This window comes from Sclerotinia sclerotiorum, genomic scaffold (genome assembly GCF_000146945.2).
Source record: "Sclerotinia sclerotiorum 1980 UF-70 scaffold_20 genomic scaffold, whole genome shotgun sequence".
Taxonomy (NCBI): domain Eukaryota; kingdom Fungi; phylum Ascomycota; class Leotiomycetes; order Helotiales; family Sclerotiniaceae; genus Sclerotinia; species Sclerotinia sclerotiorum.
In genome coordinates, this window is record NW_001820816.1 from 412661 (window position 1) to 436115 (window position 23455).

Here is a 23455-nt window from a genome sequence, read left to right on the forward strand (position 1 = left end):
ATATTACTCAGGTAGGGGATTTCTATTCTATGCCATGTGGCAAAAACATGTCCTCCATAGTATGTATACCCACAGGGAAACGAGAAATAGGAGATTGTAAGATGAGGTACGGTATTTGTTATATTATTGAGATCGGATGATATTTGAGGATTCTGCGGAGAGTGTATAGGTAGGTATATATTCAATGTACTTTATAAGTCTAGTACCCTACTTTTGGGCCACCCCTAATATGGGCTACTCTTTTATATCAAAAATAACGATTTTTATTTATTTATTAATTATTCAATGGTTAATGAATAGAATCAATTGAAATTTTAATGACAAGATTATTATATAATTATAAATAAATTCTGAAAATTTCAGATTTTTCGTGATTTTATTAATTGAGATATTAATGATTGAAATTTCGATTTTCAATTTGTATAGGATTTATTGTAACGATACTATACTGGAGGTAGCGGCTGCCTAAGGTTTCATCTGGTTGGTAGTGGTGAGTTAAGGCTTTATCACTGGTATTCACTTGGAAGTGAATTCGTTACTAGATCAAGTAGAATGTAGGTAAACTAATTGATAACTAAGTTGAGCACGAAGCTCCTAAACTATGAAACTACTCTGACTATACAATGATCGATAAAGGGAGCCCCTAGGAGCTTTGAGGGCTCCTGGGGCTCCTTATCACGTGATTACTTTTCATCCCAAGACACTAATCCTAATGGTGAATCGTGACACCAATATTCTTATTTCCCTCTACAGAACACGGCGACGGCGACAAGTTAAATTCAGTCTCGAAAAACTACCATCCGTATCTACTCCAAACACCAATAACCTCTCAACGCCATATGAGCGTACCCTTCTCATGTATCTCATGCATCTCATACATCTCGTACATCTCGTACATCTCACACAAAGCAAGAAATAAAAATATTAATCAACCTTAACCTTAACCTTCCTTCCTTACCCACATCATTCTCGAATCCTAAATCCTGAACCCCGACGAACCATACACCCACCATACAAAAAACTCCCAACGGAGTACGGACTAAACACACCCTTTACATTTCCGAGTCTAACCTAGCTAGCGATCTTACCTATTAGGTAACCTATTAGGTAGCCTATTAGGTAGGTGAAATAAATACTAGGTATTATTATGTATGATAAAGCACAGCAAAGTACTAGATTCTCAGTGGAGAAATCCAAAAAATTCAAGCCTTCCTCAGCCTAGAAAAGAATTGGGTCAGTGTTTTACTAAGCAAGCATGGCAATTCAAGCATGGTACAGTAATTGCAAGCATGACAAGCAAGGCAAGGCAAGGCAGTTCTCTCGCCCCGTTTCCCGTGCCGCTGGCTGGGAAATTACTGAGGGAGCTTTACTTACTTACTTGCTTACTTACTTGATGTACGGAGACGGGGGAGGGAGTTTTTTGCGTAGGGATTTAGATGAGTGGGCACTGGGCACTCACTGGGTGGGTGCGGATTGTTTGGATTGTTTACATGAAGAGATTTTTTTGGATGGGATGGATGGGATGGGTGAGATGGGGCCGGATGTTTATTACCGGTTTGTGTATGTATATGTATATATCGGATTTTTGGTTTTTGGGTTTGGAGAGATGGGATGAAATGAGATAGACTGGAAGGGGTGAGAGGGTTATTATACATACCTAGGTATACATAACATATACGAAGTATTAAGGTTAAAAGTAGAGATTTTAATTACTAAAATGGTAGTATATAAAATTATTAAATACTTATTTAAAAAAGATCTTATTGAGTACCTACCTAGATAAATAACCTAACTAAAGGAGAAAGGAGCCTGAGAGCGAACTCAGGTACGGAGATCGGAGCACAAATGATTGGACGATAAGTACCCTCAAAGCCTTAAAGTTACACCTACCTACCACCGTACTTCCTTCCATACATATACCTCGCAGCCAAAAAACGTGGTGAACTTTTAGTACCTACCTACAGTCTGCAGAACACTATAGTACCTAGATATCCGGCCGATAGGTGGATCAGCGCTTAATTCGACAAGTTAGTCGGTGGAACACGGTGGAGTTATCTCATTTATCTCATTTATCTACGTATATTCTACAAGTAGGTACGAGTAGGTAGTAGGTTAAAATATATACTAGATACTAGGTACCTAAGAGATAAAAGGACTAAAAAAGCCAAAAAAAAAAAAAAAAGAGATACCAGCCTAGATGAAAGATGAGAAATCACACCCCCACCCACTCATTCACACGTCATGTTGAACCAGAAATTTGATCGGTCTGACGATATGGAAATGTTTTAGCGAGTCATAAAGTCATAAAGTCTTGTGGCCTGCAGGTGATGATTTTTTTGGGCGATAGTAAAGGGGGTTTGTTAGGGATTGATTATTGTTTATTGATTATTGATTATTGATGCCTTATTTTTGTTTTATGCTTTTAGGATCTAGATGTAAGTAAGATAGATAGATAGATGATCATGGTCGCGTGAGGTTGTACACGAGGTATGTATCGCGACGGGAATTTTATGATTGAGATAAGATTTGATAGATAGGTAAGTCTTACCTAGATACCTAGCAGATAAGGATTTATCTCGGATTCTCTGTCTTGAGTGGTAGGTAGTAAATGTACAGAAGGGGATGAATTTGTCATCGCAAAGTTTGGATGATGGTGGTGTGATTGGAATCATTGGATTAATGAATTTCACCATCTACCGAAGTTTCCGGAGCTTACAGTCATTGTACAGTTTACCACGAGATGCTGACGATAAGCGTACCAATATCTTGTGTTCCGTACCAAGAAATGTTGTTCTTGTGTCAGTTTCATAGCTCCTGCTTGATTGCGCCGGCTGATGAGAGTGGAACTTTTATAAACATCGTGATCATTGTTGGTGTACTTGTCAAGATGTCTTATCGAATCAAATTATCCCCGGTTCGTGACTGGTGTAATACCTAGATAGTGAGGCGTATGGTACGTATTGAGCTTTGATATCGATAACGAGCAATTAAAGAATTGTGAAACATGACGATTGTTCATGGGATGATCCTCATCATGTAAATCAATGTACGAGCTTTTCCATCATGGCTGGGAATTGCTTGGTCTCAGAAACCCATGGGATTGTGCCTTGACCAAGGCATTTCTCAATTGAAAACACTGGCTACACAGGCGCAGCAGCACAGCATTGAAAATATACTCATTCTGGACCCCTCAATTGATGGGAAAGGTTGGAAGCACCTTTAAATGCTCATGGAATGCCCCTAATATAAGAAGTTCGCAGTGGCTTAGATCTTGGTACGCGAAACCTTGTGGGCGTGGAAGTATCTTTCATGAAATAGGGCAAGGGTGATTGTTGGGATGGATTTCAATGTGTTCCATCCGAATTGTTGCATTTGAGAGGTACATCGTAGAAATCTGGGGATCCTCAATACTCGCATGGTGAATGAGTTTGGATGCCCCTTCGTTGCCATAATCAAGGGTTCTCTGTCTGCCAAAAGGAGTTGCTTGCTGTGGGTTACATGCTCCCGTCTGGTCTAATAGGGGCACCATTGCACCAAAACAGAAACCATCGTTTGGACATACGTAGCCTGTATATTGATTCCTAAGAAATGATATCCTCTATTGTGGAATCCTCCACGATTCTGCGCGTCAGTAAGCTCGATATTATATTTGAATGAATCCTTGATACCGTCGTACTCCCTCCATCCTTCACTATTGTTATTTCCTTTCTTTCGAGGAAGCCTTATGTAAAAGGACCATGAAGTCCAGTATAACCAATAAAAGGACGAAGACGGTATATTCGGAAAGTCGGTCTTGGTTACTCAAGGACAAGGGGTTAAATTTTGATGTGCAGAACTTGATGAACAAAACATGGGATTTGTCCAATCATCAACAATATCCCTTTCGGATCATTCGATCACACAGCATAAATGTTATGCAGGTAATTATAATGATGGACGGCTGGGCTGTTGGTGATGAAACTTCAGCTCTATTGTTATTTGAAGCATTGAGACTTTTCAAACAATGCCGTTATCAGATATGCTATACTGTACGTATATGAATGGCTGTAGGAGAATGGGTACATGTACAGTAAACCTTATAAAAACTAAAGATAGATTTACGAGCCTCGAATGACCCTGTGTAGGCTGTGTTCCTTCATATATAGATAGTAGAAAGTCAATAACCCTTCCTCTTTCCTTTGTTCAGAGCTTCAAGGGTAATCTCGCAGCTCAAGCACTTTGCAATCCACCCAAAGGGAGAAATACCCTGTTGACATAATTTTACATCTCCTGCCGTCGCATTCGTAAGTTCTATGGCAACCTTGACAAAAAGCCATATGCAGGTGATAATTGGTTGCAGTCGGATTCGGATAGCTCGCATAGGGTGCCTAGTACGTAGGGTAGGTAGGTGAAAGTACCGATGTGCGATCTTAACATTAATTCTCACCTGTTTCTGATGCTCCATCCATTTGTTGGGGCTGTCTAAGCGCGTACCAAAGGTCGGACTTTTGGCCGTACAAGCTTTCAGGACTCACTTTGAACAAGGTCTTTTTCCCTTTGCTGCCGTTTTCGTTTCTTGCTCCGAACTTGAACTTCAAAGATGATTTTTGACATTCAATATGTTATATTTTATATCCATAGAATAGGTAGATATAGGTAATCAAATAGAATATCAATAATATAAATCAAAACAATACACCTAATACTCAATAAACCTTTGATCACTTACAATAAAAAGTTAATTTGTCTGTATTTCTATTCTAATAGTCTTCTATGATGGGTATATTTGCCAAGACTCAACTAATAATTCAATATGGATTTTCGACTTCTTTTTGCCAAGAACCCAGTCTCTTTTTTTCTTTCTTTCTTTTTTCTTAGCTGACATAACCTGCATTGAAATTAAGACCTTCAAACCTAAACGGGGCGCTGACCCATTCTAAGGGAAAAAAGGACCTGGGTGAAAAAAAAAAGACCTTTCTTAACTTCATTAGTACGGCGTTGTATCCTCCCAGATCCGACCGAATCTTTTCGCTGCTTCCATCATATATCCGATTCTTCCCTCATCAGTAATCTATCTACCTATCTATCTACCTACAATCTCCTCTTACCCTCTTCCTCTCTCACCCTCTCATAACTTTTTTTTCCTTTACTAAACTAAAATTCTATGATTCGATAAATCAAAATCACAAATAACATCTTCTCATTAAAAAAACCATTATCGATCATTCATGAGATAATTCATAGATTCCGACAGTTATAAATCAGCATCCTTCCATAAACTCCGCCATCTTCCTTTTTGCGCGTATCCGACAATTCCGTAGAAACGCCTCACCGTGTGAACAAAAAGTCGAACCGTCCAACATCAACATCAACGTCGACCTCTTTCTCAACTTTATTATACTTTTCAATACCTTCTTCATAGTCGCCATGCCGGAAACAAATTATTATTCTTCGACAACCTCTCCAACATTTACAAAAGCCAAAATGCCATTCTCATGGCCGTCAATACCTAATCCTATTCCTCGCAGAGTGAGACGGAGACTGAGGTCCAAGTTCCGTTCGAATACATCTCCGGCTTCGTCGATTGCTTCAATTGAGACGTCTTTCAACCCAAAAGATACATTACGAGCTTTGAGGTCACATAGATGGTCGGTTTATGATGGACAATATTTAATCTTGATCATTATTGCAATATTCTCGCTCTCAATCAGTCAGGCTCCTGGGCCTCTCATGAAGACTGGAGCTGCAACTCTTTTGATGCTGGCACTTCTTATGCCAGTTACGAGACAGTTCTTCCTACCAGTTCTCCCAATCTTCACCTGGTTGGTTTTCTTTTTCAATGCTCGGTATGTGCCTTTCTCTCTTATTTCCCGTTGCGATTCTACTTAAGCGCTTTGTTTGTGCTCCCATATACTCCTCTTTCGACATTACACACTTTCTAGATCGCTTTGTCTCTAACAGATTTCATAGATTTATTCCTGCCGAATATCGACCACACATCTGGGTTAAAGTTCTACCTGCCCTCGAAAACATATTCTATGGAGCAAATATTAGCAACATTCTCTCAGCACACCAACACGTAGTTCTCGATGTTCTCGCATGGTTACCCTACGGTATTTTACACTTTGGAGGTCCCTTTGTCTGGGCTGCCTTGATGTTCCTCTTTGGTCCTCCTGGTACCGTCCCAGTTTTTGCACGAACATTCGGATATCTCAACATTATCGGTGTTGCGATTCAATTAATCTTCCCATGTTCGCCTCCATGGTATGAGAATTTGTATGGTCTTGCGCCTGCAAACTATTCTATGGAAGGATCACCTGCAGGACTTGCACGAATTGATTTGCTATTTGGCTTCGATATGTACACAACAAACTTTACCGCATCACCGCTAGTGTTTGGCGCTTTCCCATCATTGCATTCTGGTAATGCAGTTTTAGAGGCACTTTTCATGAGCCATTGCTTCCCAAAACTACGACCATTTGTTATTGGATACGCTATGTGGATGTGGTGGGCAACAATGTATCTATCTCACCATTACGCCGTCGATCTCGTCGCTGGTGGTTTCCTTGCTGCCATTGCCTTTTACATCTCCAAGACGAACTTCTTACCAAGAATTCAATCAGACAAGATGTTCCGTTGGGACTACGATTATGTTGAGAGAGGCGATGCGCCAACCGGCATTTATGAATATGGACTTGCAGTGCTAGAACAAGATTTCCGTCATGACAGCAGCGATGAATGGACCATGGGATCATCTTCTTCATTCTCTTCCGGATCGAGAAGCCCTACTGACGAGAATGGATCAGCATGGGAGGGTGATACTTTGGCATCGCAAGCTTCAGATAGCGAGCTCAGCGAGGTCATCGTTAGATGATCTTTTTACCTCTGCAATAGTATTGCACTCGACAGGAGAAATTTCTTCCAACTTTCAAGTTGGCGGGTATTCTCATCATGATTTCACGGCATTATCATGTTACGGCGTTAGCATATGAGCGACTTCTACCTTGATTCGACGCCCAACTCCGACTTTACCTGGATTACTGGACGATTCGAATATTTGTAAATATACCTCTTTTAACTACATTCGGGACCATTCAATTCGAAGATTTGGATACACGAGTTCCTTACAGTATATACTAATGATAATCTGCCGGAATCGATAAACCATGGCGATCTGCTGCGTCATTTCGACATTGGCAAGCGATTCTTGGCTACCATTTCGATTTCAACTTCACTTCTTCTTGTCCATACTATATGGATACGGGCATTTCTTTTTTATTCGCCCACTTTGTGTGAATAAAAGGTCCAACTATCGCTAGAGTTACCGCCGCTTTTACCTCTTCTCTTGGGGATTTTATAGAGAAAAGTTTGTGCTGGGCTCGCTATGTATATTCTCTATTTTTTATGAGAATTCTTTATAAAGTCTCTCGCTGAATATAGATTCTTCGATTACTCTTCTTTATTTTTCGTGGATTGTGGTGATGAGGTGGATGAGGAGGGGATTTTAATGTCATGGATGGATGTAATGAGTATAGGAGTCAGTAAATAGATGGGATTCCGGAATGGTATACCAAACTTGTTTTGGTTCGGGATATAACTGTCACTATAGACTTGATTCGGATTAATTCGGATAGAACCGGATTGAATTGGGGATGGAATGGATGAGATGAGATTATCACACACTTTTTGGATTTTTAATGACCTTGGGATGTGATTCATTGAGAGGAAATGGAAAAGATGGGGTGGGGATTGGTTTCTCGTTTCCTTGGAAGGAAGAGAGGATTTGTTGGTGGTTGGGTGTGTAATTGAAAGTAATGAAATAAAAAGAAGAAGAGAAAGAATAACAAGAAGAAGAAGATGGATGATACGATAATTGAATGAATTAAACGAAATGAAATGAAACGAGCACATCTCAAATTGGACTTGTTTTTGTGTGTTTTGGAAATTCTATACTGGTGATGAGATGAATTATAAGAGTTTCAGTCTTCAACTCGTCATGCATACACCTACCTACCTGTCTGATTGTTTCGTGATAAGATCCTATAAAAGTGTCACACTCAAGAATACTGGGTAAAGTATCTTGTATTAGGAAATACTAAGCTAAGGAGAAAAGAAGAAGGAAAACAAGAGTAGAGAGTTTTCCTGTGATTAAATACAAACGGGGCATGCCACGTGACCCGGAGGTGTGAGGCGTCACAAAAAGATTAAATGCTTTCTTATATTATAACAGGATTATAAATTCAAAAATTACAATTATTAATATTTTATTATAAGGAATATAAAAAGTTGAAGATTTTTGTATTAATATATTTATATAAAGAAATATTTTTTTAAAAAATAATTTATTTGATTTGATTTTATTGATTTATGTGTTACGAGGTTTGCCGTCTAGATCACGTGGAAGTGCTCTAGGCTCTCGAAGTGGTTTATAATTAGGCGTCAAGCAGGGATTTAAGTAACGACAATGATGCAATTCGTAACTAATAGTAGATTATACTAAATGATTGATCTTGAGCACGAAGCTCTACAAATAAATAAATTCATACTGAATATATAGATCTTCATGCTCCCTTGGATCCTTTTGGATCCTAAGCTCCAAAAGCTCCAAGTTATATGTTTTCTGATGGTGCATATACATACGATCCTAAAGTGACCCAGATCATATATTAATTCGATGAAATCTGATCGCTTTTGTATAAGGCCTAAGCTCTCCTAATTCATCAATTGTTACTATCGTAACAAAGAAAAAGAGAATATATGTATTAAAAGTATTAGAATAAAGAGAAGTGATTAAAAGTATTAAAATAAAGGGAAGTGATTTAAGTGAAGTGAAGGATTAGGTAAAGGATGGAATGAATTTTTTTTTAGAATATCAATCATGAATAATTATTGATTTGAGAGCTTACTGTCACGATTCACCATTAGGATTAGTGTCCTGGAATAAAAGGGAATCACATAATAAAAAGCTTTAGGAACCCTTAAAGCTCTTGAAGGCTCTCTTTATTGTTTATTATATAGTCAGAATAATTTCATAGTTTAGGAGCTTTGTGCTCAACTTAGTTATCAATTAGTTTACCTACATTCTACTTGATCTAGTAGCGACTTCACTTCCAAATGAATACCAGTGATAAAGCCTTAACCCATAACCACCAACCAGACGAAACCTCAGGCAGCCGCTGCCTCCAGTACAGTATCGTTACAGTAGCATACCTGATGTAGTGTAGCATACCTGATTCTTTCCTATGTATGGAAACATGCAAATTTTCAAAAAGAAGCACTTCCGAACCCTAATATACAAAATTTGCTTCGAAGCAGTTGAAATATGATACATATATACTTCTTTGTCCGATGAGCCAATTCCTATTGTACTCGGTAAACCCTTCAAAGATGGCTGAACATTGATAACCATTCAACAAATCTGTTTCAATAGTCTCCACCACCTTTTCCGCCACTTCTTGACTTCTTCTTATCTCCATGTTGCTTTTTCATTCTCAATCTCGCTAGATTGGCTGATGTTTGTCTATGATGACATATGTTAGCACATTCCAAAGAAGTCAAAAAGATGGCAGCACCTCAAATACATCCAATTGCGCCGCTATTGTATAGAGCCCACATCTAGATCCTAAAGTTCACTTGCCATCACCTGTCCTAGCTAGATGACAGGCCTCTCTAACTTCCGTTAAATTCGCTATTTCTCTTCCTTGTCATTCCTCACTTTCTGAATGGACGTCTTGATCTCCTTATCACTCATATGCTTTGCTTGGGACAACTTCTCAAACCCCTCTTGGAGCAATCTCGTTCTAGACGGGAAGGATGAACCTCATGAATGGATTTTGCCTAAAAGTGCACTAAATGAAAGAAATATATGACTTACAAGTTCTTAACTCTCTGTTGTTGCTCAATGGAAGCTTTCCCTGGAACTGTTGTATTGTATATGCTCTTGATTTCTTCATGTAACCTTCGATGTGTCTCCTCCTGATTATCAGTACGATTACGACTACTATCACACTGAATCTGAATTGCATCTGTGTTCTTTACATAGTGTGTGCCGCGGCGTAATCCTTTTGATATTATTGATGGTAGAATGGCATCGAGATCCTTCATTGACCAAACTGTATTCGCTTTTGAAGCCGTTCTAGATGTCATCAGTATTTGGGAGCTTTTAAATGTGGAATCCAAGAAGCTCGACGTACTTGTTTGTTTTTTGACCACCAGGACCTCCGGCCGCTGTGTAGTGCGTTTTGGCTATCTTTCTCGGAATAGTAGAATTATTGAACTCAGAATACCATTTTCTGGCAATCTCGGATTCTGCTTCATCTGTAGATTGAACAGAATAGAATTTGTAACTCCGAAGATCCAAATTTAATAGTAGAAATCGTGCTCGAAAAGGTGATGTATAAATTGGCTTGGCAACATGACCAGATGATTGAAGCAGCTTACTTGTGAGCTTCAAAAAAGTACTTGAATAACGCATATTGGAAGTTTTGGAGTGTAAGAGTGTAACAGATATATACCGGGCAGCTGCAACCAATATATATATAAATATGTTGCACCCCACAGCCTCCTCAGGACCAAGGTTCAATGTCTCACCTACCTAGAGGTTCACATGAATTGGCAAAGAAACTTAATTCTGCAAGATTGAAATAATTACATGCAAAAGGAAACTTTCCCTTTCTAGTCTCCATCCAAATGTTGTGTCACCTCGTTTGGATAAATGATAAATGTTGCGGCGACGGGGTCTAAACAAATTACTGTTGCTTAGGTAATGATATTACATAAGCACAGAGCACAAGTCAAGTAGTAGGTACATACTAATGTACTGCTAGCGCAAAAATGTCTTTCAAGATTTCTTCGCATAACCAAATTAATTCCAATTCTTCTTCCCAAGTCATGAATAAAAGCATCAAAAAGTATTGCGACAACCTCTTGGACTCGACACAACGATACCAAAAATTTTCATCAAATTAATGCCAATAAACACCAAACTATCTTCCGCATCAATAAAACGACACTTTTACTTTCCTACTTTGAGATAGATAACAATTCTTTGATTGCAGTTGCCTCCCAGAGTTTCCAATTGAGCAAGCGGACAAATCAATCTTGACTACATCTGCCAGCTTTTTTTCATTGAAAACTTTTCACATCGCTTTTGCCTATCAAACTATCTACAAACTCTTCTAGCTTCTATATCTGTCACTTGCAATCAGTTTGTATCTCCTAAACTAGGACATTGTCGAAACATCGGACTCTTTCAACCTGAATACTTTCTTGTGTGCATTCCACACTCATAACAAAGATATTTATGACTTCGGAACCGCCTGAGTTCCATACCAAAATTCAGTCTCCGCTCTCTCCATTTCCGGTTCACCTCCCTAATCCATCCGAAATTCCTGTTCTTCGAAACCAGATTGATCCGACTTTCAACATGACCACGACCCACGAGCCATCCAAGGTTCCCTTGGTGGTTCCCAATATCATTGATTCCATGATAGCTGTTGACAATATTGAATCCCCGCAATCCGATACTCGATTTTCAGATGCATATGATGAGAAGGATGAGGATACAACAGTAGCAAAAGCTGAGGAGGAAGATACAAGCGATGATTATGCCATGACATTTGACTCTGATGGGGAAGAACATTCAGATAGTCACGATATATCACAGGCAGTTGACCAAGAGTTGAGCAATCTTTCTAACGCAGTGCCAACCAGCGAATTGCCTACTTCTATTTCCAACGATCGATCTGCCACATTTGATTCCCAAAATGGCCCAGAAACCCAACCCGCCCTTCTTATCCCTTCTCTTACTGTCCCTCCGATTCCTCAATCTACAGCTGCCCAAAGCTCTGATCATTCTCAAAATCCCATTACCAATACCGAACCCACAAGCTCTGAGGATTCCAACGGAGAAATAGACATCCAACAACTTTTGGACAATATTACTGCCAATGCCGAGATAAATGCACAAGCTGCCCGCCCAAATTCTTCCTCTTCTAGCAATGTCCCTCCAAAAGGTAGCTCAAGTCTGCCTACCCATGCAAGCCTTCCCCCTCGTCCACAAATTACACAAATTCCCAAACGTTCCAATTATACTTCTTTCGATGAGCCCCTTAAGTACAATGCTGGAGGTTCAGGTTATTCACACCAACCCAATTCCTATAACCATTCTGGTGTAACATCATCATTAGTTGCAGTCGGTGCTCCTGGTACCGCTACTGATTCCCGATATGGACTTCCCCCACCCCCATCTGTTTCTTTCAATCATTCCCCTCAAGATACGAACAGCCCACAACCCTATTTACAATCCCACCGCATGCCATCCGTCGTTTCCTCCGATGGTCATGATAATGATGACAGACCATGGGGTCCGATAGTCCAGAAAAAATATGATGAATTCCTTGATAGAGAACGCACATATGTCACTGAAGGGCTTTGGGAACGATTCCCCAAAGGCTCACGATTGTTTATAGGTAAGACAGTCTTATGCAATGACACTAATCATCAAATCTAATGTTCCTTCAGGTAATCTCCCATCGGAAAAACTCACCAAACGAGATCTGTTCCATGTTTTTCACAAGTATGGTGAACTTGCCCAAATATCGATCAAACAAGCATTTGGCTTTGTTCAGTTTCATGATGCATCAGCTTGTCATAAAGCTCTCGAGATGGAACAGGGCAAAGAAGTCAGAGGCCGCAAAATGCGTAAGTCTTTCAATACCGCTCTCCGGGTTAGGCTAACTTTTTTTCCGTTCAGATCTCGAAGTCTCCAAGGCACAGAAGAACACACGAAAGGATCATACTAGCGGTCAATCCTGGAGAAGATCCCAATCTCCTGAACATACAAGAGGAAACGCATCAGGTCGTAATCGGAATGCCCAATTCGAAACTCGTGGTTCTGGCTACAACCATAATGATCGCCATAGATCGCAACAACAACATGGGAATCAGCGTACACATGATGGATATCGACCGGGTAGATCGCCATCGCCAATTCGAGGCTATAGAGGTAGAGATGAATACAGGTCTACCCGTAACAATGACTCGTACGATAGTAGAGATAGACGGCGTTCACGATCTCCATTTTCAGGCGGACAACGTGGCAGCTATCGAGACCGGAGCCCGAGTCCGAGAAGTCGTGAAGCCAGTGAAGATGGTGCACTTCAAATTCCGCGACGTGAACCATCAATGGTTCCTGATGTTCAAATCATTCTCACGGCGGAGCTAGACCGAGGATTTGTCTCCTGGGTCGAAGGAGAACTTCGTGGACGAGGTGTGAAAACCGAAGTAATGTTCCTCAGCCCTCGGCTCCCTCTTCAAGCTGTCGTACGAAGACAGATTCTCGAAGGTGTCATCGCCGTTTCTGAACTTGATATGAGATCTCAGAATGCCAGCAAAATACCCCTTCAAGTATTTGATCGCTCGGGAGGCATAAATGCTGCAGTTCGATTCGACGAATATCAGGACCTGGAACCCAAAATTGCTGCGGAGCTTGTTGTCCGCGCGAAAGCCACGGCTCAAAGACCTCAGTACCCACCAAACCCAGCTCCAGTGTACCAAGCACCAACAGCACAACCAAGCCCAAACCTTGCAAATATTATGGGACAGTTGGATAATCCTACTTTGCAGAAATTGCTAGGTACATTAAACAATATGCCTCCACAGCAGAATGCACCCGCTGTGGCAACAAACTCGACAGTTGACCTTGTGAGTCTGTTAGGTGGTCTAGCTCCACAACAGCAACAAGTCTATCAGCAATCAATCCCACAAGCAGCAGCCGGACCTTATGGTGGCTATAATAATAACGTTGTATATGGACAACCAGCTGCACAACAAAATGGACAAGATGCACAGCAGGTTCAGGCTATTATGGCTCAATTGGCCAGATACAGACAGTAAATAGTGGATTCATGGGCGTTTTTTTTCTTCTTCTTTATCTGGGTGGCTACCATTAAATTTGCATACTGAGATGGAGTTTTAAATGTGTATCAAGCTATGAATTATGTTATGGTCGGTATTTATTGCATGTGCATTCATTCAGGGGCGTTGTGGCGCGGCATGGCACAGGAGTTATCATGATGTACGAGTTTGTGCTTTTACTACTTGTATGATGTGTGGATGCATGCAATTTCATCCAGGGGAGATATCGGAGACAAAAGAGAGGAGAAATCGCGTGTTGCGTAGATTGATATCTCTGCTCTGCTGTTTTATAAATAAATAATATCAAATGAAGAGATGTTTCTATTTCTATATCTATATCTGTCTATATATACTGAGTGAGGTCGTTTATCGAGTGAGAAGAATGATTACTTTCCTCGTATCCTACAATTGTTGCACATGTGGAGATGTTTTGTGAAATGAATAAGAAATAGAAAGTGAAGTGTATCTAGACATGAAGTTCGTGTGCTGTTGTACAAGTCGTGGTATTGATCGTTAAGTATTCAGAGCATCTTAGGCATCGAGGGCCAAGCTGCCGGTCTTGTAGATTGGTTAGTTGAGCCATCTTTGAGTTTTAGAATCATCTGTAAACTTACCTAGTCAAAAGTAAAGTTTCCACTCCAGCCTTTTCCCTCGATCTTAACCAGGCATTCAAGTGCATCCGTAACATATGCACATCTCTTCCCATGACATCAATGCCCCTTTCCACGCACGCCATCCTCAATTCCTCCTCATACATCTGTTTCACGCCTCCCCCACTCTTAATCAACATATCATCCAACTCCAAATATTTGACTCTCTTCGCCACCTTCCTTCTTAGAATCGCACTCGGTAGTCCGGGTAACCTCCCTCCTATATAATCCCACATACTACTACTCAAACCCAAACTCCAACTAATATGCAACAACTGCATGCGTTGTAGATTCTGCGCCACCGTCCCCGCAGGCGGAGTCTTCATAGTTAAATTCCTAAAACTAATCGCCCTCCTCTCTTCCAATTTCCTCCTATCCGCATCTATCTGTTTGGGAATCCGACATGTCCACGGCACTACATTGCTAATAGCAATAACCACCAACGGGGTAAACTCCCCACAAAGCAGAAACACCAGCGCGAAAATAGGAACCCGTTTCACATCATGCCGATTTCGCATCAACAGCTGAAAATCGGATCGCGAGAGCAATGCACCTTTTACCGCAGACGAGAGCGAGGATTTGTATTTTTCATCGATAGCCGTTTGGATGGTTCGTGAGGCGAGGAAATTGTAGTAGATGTTCTTCACGCCAGTTTTGTAGAATTTGGCATACGCTTTTCCGAGTGTGAAGGCGTATTTGAAGAAGAAGGGTTGGTTGGGTTCGCGGATGGGGAGATCTAGGGGTGCGGGGAGGGTAGAGGCAGGTCCGTTGATGGGGTTTGTGGGGAGGGTGGGTGAGGCGTAGGTTGGGCTGGTGTGGGAATTGGATTGGGAACTTGAGAAGCGTTTGGAGGAGGGGTGAGGAAGAGATATTGAGAGGCTTTTTGTGGGTTGAAATTGCGATTTGAGGGTTGATTGGAAGATGGTGGTTGAAGTGCGCATACGGCGCATGGTGGTTGTATTCATTGCATTGGTTGTATGTGTAGACGTATGTGTATACGTAAATTTATATGTATATGTATACCTTCAATCCGCTTTTTGAATGTGAAAATAATGATTGAATATGTGAAACGAACGGAAATGATGGAGATTTATTATTAGTGGAGTGGCATTTTTAATTTTCCGCATGGAAGTATCCATTTTTGCATTGACGTCTTTTTGGGGTCGTTTAGCTACGCAGGGATGATGATTAAGTTCATCAGTGCATTGACACTAGGCTTTATTGGTCTAGAGTATTACTGTAGTTCTTCGACTATTGGTTGAATTGTAAACTTGAACGATTCAGATCTGGACCGGTGACAGCAACACCATACATAGTACCACGATAATTTCATGACCCATTTGTGATGGATATATAAACACGTATCATTCTGAATGAAAATTGAAACAACATTTCTTTCAAAAAATATCTTGTAGACGCAGGTAGAGCGTGCCTAAGTTCCTTCAATCCTGGATATCAACATCATTAACCATCTCCCAAAATGACCTGGCCCTACCGCATCTACTTCAACCACACCACTGCCGAAAAAGACCAAAGACGTATACTCCTCGACCGTTATGGACTCTACGCCCAACTTTCCATCCTGATCCCCATCATTTTGTATAATCTCTACCGTTTAGCAATATGGGTATACTTTGAACGACAGCGATCAAAAGTTGATTACTCGGCTCTCCCCAGTTCTCCTGCTTTGAAGAAGAGGAGGAGTTCGAAGAGGGCGACGTGGGCAAGGAAGGGTAGAAGTTTAGCTTGGTGGTTAGCAGGGGATGCGAAGAGCGGGTGGGGGAAGAGGGGTCATTGGATTGTTGCGGGGTTGTGGGGGGCTTGGTTGGCGTTTTTGTGTGTGCATAGGACGGGTGATGGTATGTGGATTTTATGTTTGTTTTATCGGTGGGACTTTGGTTGTGGGTACTGAGGAGACTGGTCTGAGTAAAGTTACTGGGCCATTTGTGTTCTGGATGGACTACAATACTTCAATCCGAGTGGATTTGACACTCCAAGCGAGTCACATTTCCGGATGAAATCAACGTATCAAACAAAATGGATGTATTAAAATCTTTCAATGTACAATTCTTCCATTAGTTGACTGCTACCCCGAGCCATTCGGGTGCTATCCAAAATGTTTTTATAATGTATCATTGAACACAATAGCTAATGATATATCCAGATTATTTCCATATAACCAAACGATTTGGTATAGTTGCGGCATCACAACTTCCTGCTCATTATGCACTATCCATGAAGTCTTTATATTCACCACTTTCCGTATTATTCGGATCATCCCATGAGCAGCTCAACACATGGCACCGAATATCCGGTCGAGTCATTTGGGCTCTTTTACTTTGCCACGCAAGCTGGTATTTGAATGCTTTTATCCAAATTGGAAATTTATCCGAGAAACTCACAACACCTATAATCATCTTCGGGGTAGTTTCTTTCCAACTTATCAACCTCCTCATTATCACAAGTTCAAAAGCTGTTCGTCGCTGGTCTTATCGGGTATTTTTTATCATTCACGTTTTTGTCGCCATCACCATAATTCCTCTTCTATTCTTCCATGCTGCTCCTATTCGCATTTACATAATCGAAGCAATCGCTCTTTTCCTAATCGATATTGGCATTCGCAAATTTACTACTTTTACAGCTTTCGCTACCGTTCGATCAGTGCCAAAAACTTCTCTGCTTGAAATCACTATTCCAGTTACTGATTCCAAAATTTCTCAATTCCAATACGCACCAGGTCAACATGTCTATCTGTCTATTCCTCCATCTTCCGTTCCTACATCCGCCAAGTATAACCGCCATCTTCATGAATTTCTCTATAATCCATTTACTATCGCTTCCGTTACAGATACACCATCACCACAAATCACCCTGACTCTGCGCACCCTCAATGGCCCCACAACATCTGCACTCTCCTCCTTGTCCCACCTCAGCAAAGCCCGCCCACCACTCAACATCGAAGGACCGTACGGAACCTCCCGCAAATTCCCCAACCTAGCCGAAAAATTCGACAGAATCTTACTCGTAGCCGGCGGCGTCGGCGCCACCTTTATCCTCCCCATCTACCGCGCCGCAAAAGAAGCAATGGAAAACGAAGGCCGACAAAATTCCACCGTAAGAATGATCTGGGTCATGCGAGACGCTGCAGAATCCTCCTGGGCACTATCCCCACCAACCCAAACCTCCTCCGAAGATGTTGACGAAGAACTTAAATTCGAAAATTCAAATGATGCAGATATAGAACTATACATTACCTCCCCGCAAACCTCTCACTCAACCGCTACTTCCCCTTCTTCTTCCAGTCCCCCTCATACATCAACATCAACATCAACATCCACATCTACCCACGAACCAAACAATATAGAAATGCACACCCTCTCAACCCCCTCACTCCCCACACCGAAAAAATACTCACGACCCGATTTACGCGCGATAGTCGACGAGACATTTACACAGGGTCTTGAAGAACGCGTCGCGGTCTTGGTTTGTGGTCCCCCTGGTATGGCGGAGGAGTTGAGGTCGTATGTGGGGATGTGGGTAATGAGGGGGAGGAATGTGTGGTGGCATGATGAAGGGTTTGGTTGGTAGGTTTGGGCTTGGGTTTGGATGGTAGGGTTAGATTTGGATTTGGAGTTGGAGTTGGATGCAAGGTGGATGGTAATTAGTTTGAGGATTGTGATAGAGAGTTGATGTGTTCATTTCAAATTAATGAAATATATACCATAAAATGCAATACAATTCCATCAATCGATTAGATTCATCAACTACTTAATAAATCATATAATAAACGGGGAATCATCAAATCGGATTAAGTCATAGTAGATACCTAGATATCATCAAACACACAAAATACACGGAAAACTCCTCCACAATCTTCTCAGCATATGCATGCATTATTTGGTATCTTTTTAATATTCATCCTTATCCTATTTACATACCAAAAGCATAGAGCTTAATTAATGCTTTGTAACCAATTCTGATTCCAATTATGCATGCACGATAAGCTCTAATGAATCCATGTCCATGTCCTTTTCAGTGATTGGCATGTCTCACTTCTTAAAAGTAGCACTCCTACCACCCCTCTCCCCAGTCTGCACTCTTCCCATCCCCTTCGCCGCATTCATACTCTTCTGGTACGGATCGAATGGTTTATCCTTCTTTGCCTTTCCACCCTTTCCACCTTTCTCTATCTTTTGTTTCTTAGAATTGAGTACCGAATCCGCCTTACTGTAATCAAAATCTTCTTCCTCTACATGTTCTTCTGGTTCTTCCTCTGCATCTTTGGCTACCTTTTCAGATTCGATTTTCATCGCTTCTTCCTTTTTCTGCTGTTTTCTCAACTTTTTATCCGCTTTAAGTTCCGCTTTATACGCCGCTCTACGTTCTGCGCTTTCAGCTAAAACTTCGGCTTTGCCTTGTTGTCTTTCTTTCTCCGCGACTGGGCTGTAGTCGAGGGTTATGTCATATTTGTCGGTGACCTCCTGATCTTCATCCGGGTCAGTAATGGTCTCGCTCTTTCTTTTAGAGCCACGTTTAAGAACGAAAGCTTCGTCTTTTGTTTTGCTAGGGATCGGTGTTGGGGCTTCGGGTATGGCGAGACGGGATCGATCGGCAAGGGGTGTGGTTGACGAGGCGAAAACTTCTTCTGAGAGCTGAGGTAGGGGGATTGCAAGTCTCATGCTATCTTGATCGGGGGTTGTGGTTGAAGGTTCCCAGATACTGCTTCCAAATGCACCTCCCCAAAAGGAAGATGTCTCGGTTGTAAGTTCGGTTTTGTCAACGGGCGTTACGTCGAGTTTAGATGTCTTTTCCGATGTAATTTTTGCTCCGGTGTTAGATCCTGGGCTACCGGCCGCACCTGGTGATCGTCTGAGGACATCTATCATCTTTGGACCATCTTTTCCATTTTCCTTTGCCGCCTTGATGATTTCTAGCAGTTCTTGAGTGCGTGATTTTACACTGTATGATATAGGTCGAATGATGCTCAGTAAGGCTATCATGTCCATGGGCATGAACTTGGCTAGGTTAATAACAACAGAATTCGACATGACAAAATTTATGCTGTCATCATCCTTTCTTGCTATCTGATCTCTCCAGGCGTGTACAGCTTTGAAAACTGCGAATTGCTCGCTACTTAAGAGAGCAGGCGTTTTGTATATTAGTGAAAACCATCCTCCCGGTCCTTTTCCAGATTCTGCATTGTATACCTGTCGCTCATATCGGAGTAACGAAGTCTCTTTGGACTTTTCCAGGACTGTCTCCATTGGATTTGTTTCAGGTGTTTCAGTGTTAGACGCGTCAATTAACTCATTCCGTAAATTGTCAAAAATATAGAGAAGGAAATGTGTGTCGGCTCTAGCATAAAAGAACATTTCTTCCGGAAGTGGCCTAAAATGTTAGTGAAGGGAGGTGAATTACATGATATAAACTTACCTGATTCGCCAGTCTGCTAACTGGTATTTTTTGTCGGCATCAAAATCAATATACTTCTTCAATAAGAAAGCTAAGCTTCCTCCAGCTAATCCTAACCTTCTACATGCGTAATGTGTATCGAACAACCCAACGACATAGAGCCCAAGATCTCGTTGGAGCCATACGATATCCATGTAAGCACCATGGAAAACCTAAGTTATTAGCAAATATTGAAGAATTCTGAATAGTATACAACATACCTTGATTATACATGGATCAGCGAAAACTTCATTAAGTACTTGAAGCTGTTGCCTCCATGGCTTGAGGGTATCCACGATCCAATCTTTTTCGCGGGTACTGATTTGCATCAAAGATACGAGACCAACATATGAACGAGTATCATGATGCTCCAAGTCGACCGCGATTTCCTTAGCACCTTTCAGCTCCTCTAGCATCTCCAGGACACCCTCGTAGGTATCAACAAATGTCGCAGATGTACTCTCAACCGGTAGATAATTTATTGGTTCTGCCTTCTCAAACATAGCACTTGGATATTGTAATTGTAAAATTTCCGTTTCGTAAGGATGTCTGTACCTAAATTGCTTGTTAGTAAACCGTATAGTGGCACCCATTTGTTGAAGTTTCTTTGTTTTGTCCCGTTTTACTTTAGAGCGACTGGCTCTGGCCTCTGGCAGACTTGCCTAATTCTTCTGGATTCTAGCCTTTGCGCGGGGTCCAAAGGGAGCAACGCGAGGGGAATAAAATTGAAGTAGTCATACTGTTTCTGGTCGTAATCGTTTGTAATCATACCAAGACTATCCTCTAACGGTACCTTCGCATGTGGTTTAGTTTTGAGAAGAGGTAGCCATGGTGATGTATCCTCATTGTCAGGTTTCATCTCGAATGCGAGTTGAGGCTTCACCAGGTTTTGTGTACGGAGTGAGTTATCAAGGAACTTTCTTTGGGATTTTGATGTCGCAGAAGGCTGACAGATATCAGTATACGTTTTAATGGCGCATGCGACTCAATCCTCACCTCTTCGACTAGTTTCCTTTTGATAATACCTGTATATTCATCGAGACAAGTATCGGTCTTTTCGAGTAAGGAATCCACAACATCCACGACACTGCGCCAATTGTTGTCCACATCGTCGGCATCTTCTAAAATTGGTACACGAAGGCCTGAGACGGTACCTGCAGATTTGAGCAAGTCATTGGCAAGCGCAAGTAAACGCGCATTCTGTTCGTCGAGAGCACTTCCCACCTCGGGATTCAATGATCGATGAAAACCGAGATCTTCCGTTGATATGTAACCGGCAGTTTTGATGGTTGACACAAGAGCAGCTTGAACTTCATCTTGGAGTGATTGAAAGTCCGGTGTATCTTCTGCCATGATTTGACAGGATTAATTGTTGTTTGTAGTAGGAAAGAATGTTTGTTCAGAATTCCGATACGATTTGCTCAAAAAATATTCAAACTTCAACTTTATTCAGACCCTTGTCATTATTTTGAACGGTGGAGACTGACTAGCGTACTCTTTAACCCTTGTTGCAGCTTTTGGCTTTTGGGACCTCCGCATTTCATTCAGCCATAAACTCTTTCACTTGGGAACAGACTTCTCAGACTTCACATGACAAAGAACCTTGGGAGTCACCTCACCACCACAAAAGTCTAGTACAAGGTATAAAGTAACATACAAGTTAACAATCAATATTCGACATTCCACACTCAACACCAAACCCTGCTCTACATCAATATCTCTTCAAAATGTCGGCTTCACTTGCACCTGAGTGTAATGAAGTCAAGGAGTATGTAAATGACTTCTATCTTTGATTCTATTATATTCTATCTATTTGTTAAGTTTAGAGATGCTAAACATTTCTTAAAGACGATATGATTCGTGCTTCTTGAAATGGTACAGCGAAAGTAAGTACATTCGGTATTTGAAACACATATACGAAGTATAGACTAACATCTTTAGAATACCTTCGAGGGAAAGGTACGACGGATGAATGCGAAGCTTTATTCAAAGATTACAGGAAATGCTTAACGGTAAGCTTGGAAAAATCTTTCAGTAGTCCTGAACGATTTCCATTCTAACTGGTGCAGGGTGCTTTGAAAGAGCGTGGTATCGATAAAATGCTTGAAGAGGCACGGGAGGATCATAAGGAAAGTGATGCTGTGAATTTGAGGCGACCTTGTAAGTTGTGCATGTTCTCTTCAAATATGATAACTAATGGTCAACCAGGATGAAATATATGCATGATACCAAATTGTACAAACACACTACATATCTATGCATGGGAAAGGCGTCAGGTTGGTCTTGCAGGTTAACATCTACTCGCATTGGAAGGGGGAGGTTGGAAGTATTTCAAATTGCATGACAATGGAGAGACGGGAACATTCATATTCATCGGCAATATATACCAACAACACATCATCAATCACAATAATTAAGTATCTACATGTTCTGCCAGCTAATATACACATGACTTTGGTAGCTACCAATTTTTGAATGGAAGATTTATTTGAGGAGCATCTTTAATGAATCAAGTACTAGATCTAGTCTCTGCGAATAAGTCAACATGTCGTCATCACCCTGATTTTAATGTCAGGTATATTGGTGACATGATCGACGACAAGATCAACGACCCAGGCATCATCATCTTCATCTCAAGCTACAACTAAACATACTATCCATATCCATCTTCCATCACCCACAAATTTGCCAAGGTCGCCCGTTGTCACACACTCATACTAGCACGTGATCATGCCATTTAGCCTACAAAGCTTAATCTCTCAAACCCCTGCAAAAAAACAAATTGTTTTCAGCCTTCTCTGTTCAATACTCCAGATAAGTTCAAGGTCCTGTATCGGGATTGGTTGATGTGAATGGTTAAAGGTCCAGAAGATCTAGAAAATTAATCCCGCCCAAATTCTGGACCCCGACTTAAAATAAATATGTGGGAATCTCGAATCCTATACTTGTAAAAACACCTTGACACATTCTCATATCCATACATTTTCCCTCCGGCGTACCCTCCCTCCATCAACTTGTACACCAACCTCTCCATCGAGTAACCCGCAATAAACCCTTCTCGAATTTCGTACAGCACAGTCAGACGGTGATGCGCCAGCAATAGAAAACGATTCATGCACCCCTTCTCTATTCTCACACTTGCGATTTTCGTAGCCGGCTACATCACTGCGAGGTGGGATCTGGTTACTAGACTTTATGAGCTTGCAATATTCGCATGGGATCACGGAGTAGTGGTTAGCTTTGATATCCCGTGTATTCTATTAAATCCATTTTACTGATATTACTTTGCGCATAGGCACGCACACTAAAAGGATTCGCAATTCTTTCCCTCTTCTTCTTTCTATTCATCATTCCTGTGGAAAGGCTCGCGTCGAGGGAGACGACACTAGTAAATAAGCACAATATCTACAGCGCGAAACTAGCTAATACTCCAATAGCATCCGCGATCCGGCAGCGTC

General features: G+C 41.3%; 8 protein-coding genes across 8 annotated transcripts; 4 read left to right on the forward strand and 4 right to left on the reverse strand.

Moving 5' to 3' along the window:
* Nucleotides 1–2548: 2548 nt before the first annotated feature.
* SS1G_11876 (predicted protein) lies at nt 2549–4593 on the reverse strand (the record flags this gene model as incomplete). The annotated part of the gene is made up of 7 exons (XM_001586797.1): nt 2549–2589; nt 2717–2846; nt 3051–3140; nt 3218–3285; nt 3384–3508; nt 3563–3800; nt 4515–4593. The coding sequence occupies 7 exons, from the start codon at nt 4591–4593 to the stop codon at nt 2549–2551; spliced, it is 771 nt and encodes a 256-aa protein (XP_001586847.1).
* An 870-nt stretch (nt 4594–5463) lies between these two features.
* SS1G_11877 (hypothetical protein) lies at nt 5464–6853 on the forward strand (the record flags this gene model as incomplete). The annotated part of the gene is made up of 2 exons (XM_001586798.1): nt 5464–5825; nt 5950–6853. 2 exons carry the CDS (start codon nt 5464–5466, stop codon nt 6851–6853), a joined length of 1266 nt encoding a protein of 421 aa, XP_001586848.1.
* Nucleotides 6854–9402: 2549 nt separating this feature from the next.
* Nucleotides 9403–10453, reverse strand: SS1G_11878 (predicted protein; the record flags this gene model as incomplete). Its single annotated transcript, XM_001586799.1, has 4 exons — nt 9403–9499; nt 9708–9779; nt 9854–10114; nt 10173–10453. The coding sequence occupies 4 exons, from the start codon at nt 10451–10453 to the stop codon at nt 9403–9405; spliced, it is 711 nt and encodes a 236-aa protein (XP_001586849.1).
* Nucleotides 10454–11404: 951 nt separating this feature from the next.
* Nucleotides 11405–13875, forward strand: SS1G_11879 (hypothetical protein; the record flags this gene model as incomplete). The annotated part of the gene is made up of 3 exons (XM_001586800.1): nt 11405–12449; nt 12502–12681; nt 12734–13875. 3 exons carry the CDS (start codon nt 11405–11407, stop codon nt 13873–13875), a joined length of 2367 nt encoding a protein of 788 aa, XP_001586850.1.
* A 552-nt stretch (nt 13876–14427) lies between these two features.
* On the reverse strand, nt 14428–15496 carry SS1G_11880 (hypothetical protein; the record flags this gene model as incomplete). The annotated part of the gene is made up of 2 exons (XM_001586801.1): nt 14428–14446; nt 14511–15496. The coding sequence occupies 2 exons, from the start codon at nt 15494–15496 to the stop codon at nt 14428–14430; spliced, it is 1005 nt and encodes a 334-aa protein (XP_001586851.1).
* Nucleotides 15497–16026: 530 nt separating this feature from the next.
* SS1G_11881 (hypothetical protein) lies at nt 16027–18134 on the forward strand (the record flags this gene model as incomplete). The annotated part of the gene is made up of 2 exons (XM_001586802.1): nt 16027–16405; nt 16711–18134. The coding sequence occupies 2 exons, from the start codon at nt 16027–16029 to the stop codon at nt 18132–18134; spliced, it is 1803 nt and encodes a 600-aa protein (XP_001586852.1).
* Nucleotides 18135–18595: 461 nt separating this feature from the next.
* On the reverse strand, nt 18596–21350 carry SS1G_11882 (hypothetical protein; the record flags this gene model as incomplete). Its single annotated transcript, XM_001586803.1, has 5 exons — nt 18596–19934; nt 19980–20170; nt 20219–20552; nt 20738–20943; nt 20994–21350. 5 exons carry the CDS (start codon nt 21348–21350, stop codon nt 18596–18598), a joined length of 2427 nt encoding a protein of 808 aa, XP_001586853.1.
* A 374-nt stretch (nt 21351–21724) lies between these two features.
* Nucleotides 21725–22472, forward strand: SS1G_11883 (predicted protein; the record flags this gene model as incomplete). The annotated part of the gene is made up of 5 exons (XM_001586804.1): nt 21725–21765; nt 21846–21883; nt 21939–22009; nt 22067–22157; nt 22459–22472. The coding sequence occupies 5 exons, from the start codon at nt 21725–21727 to the stop codon at nt 22470–22472; spliced, it is 255 nt and encodes an 84-aa protein (XP_001586854.1).
* Nucleotides 22473–23455: the final 983 nt, after the last annotated feature.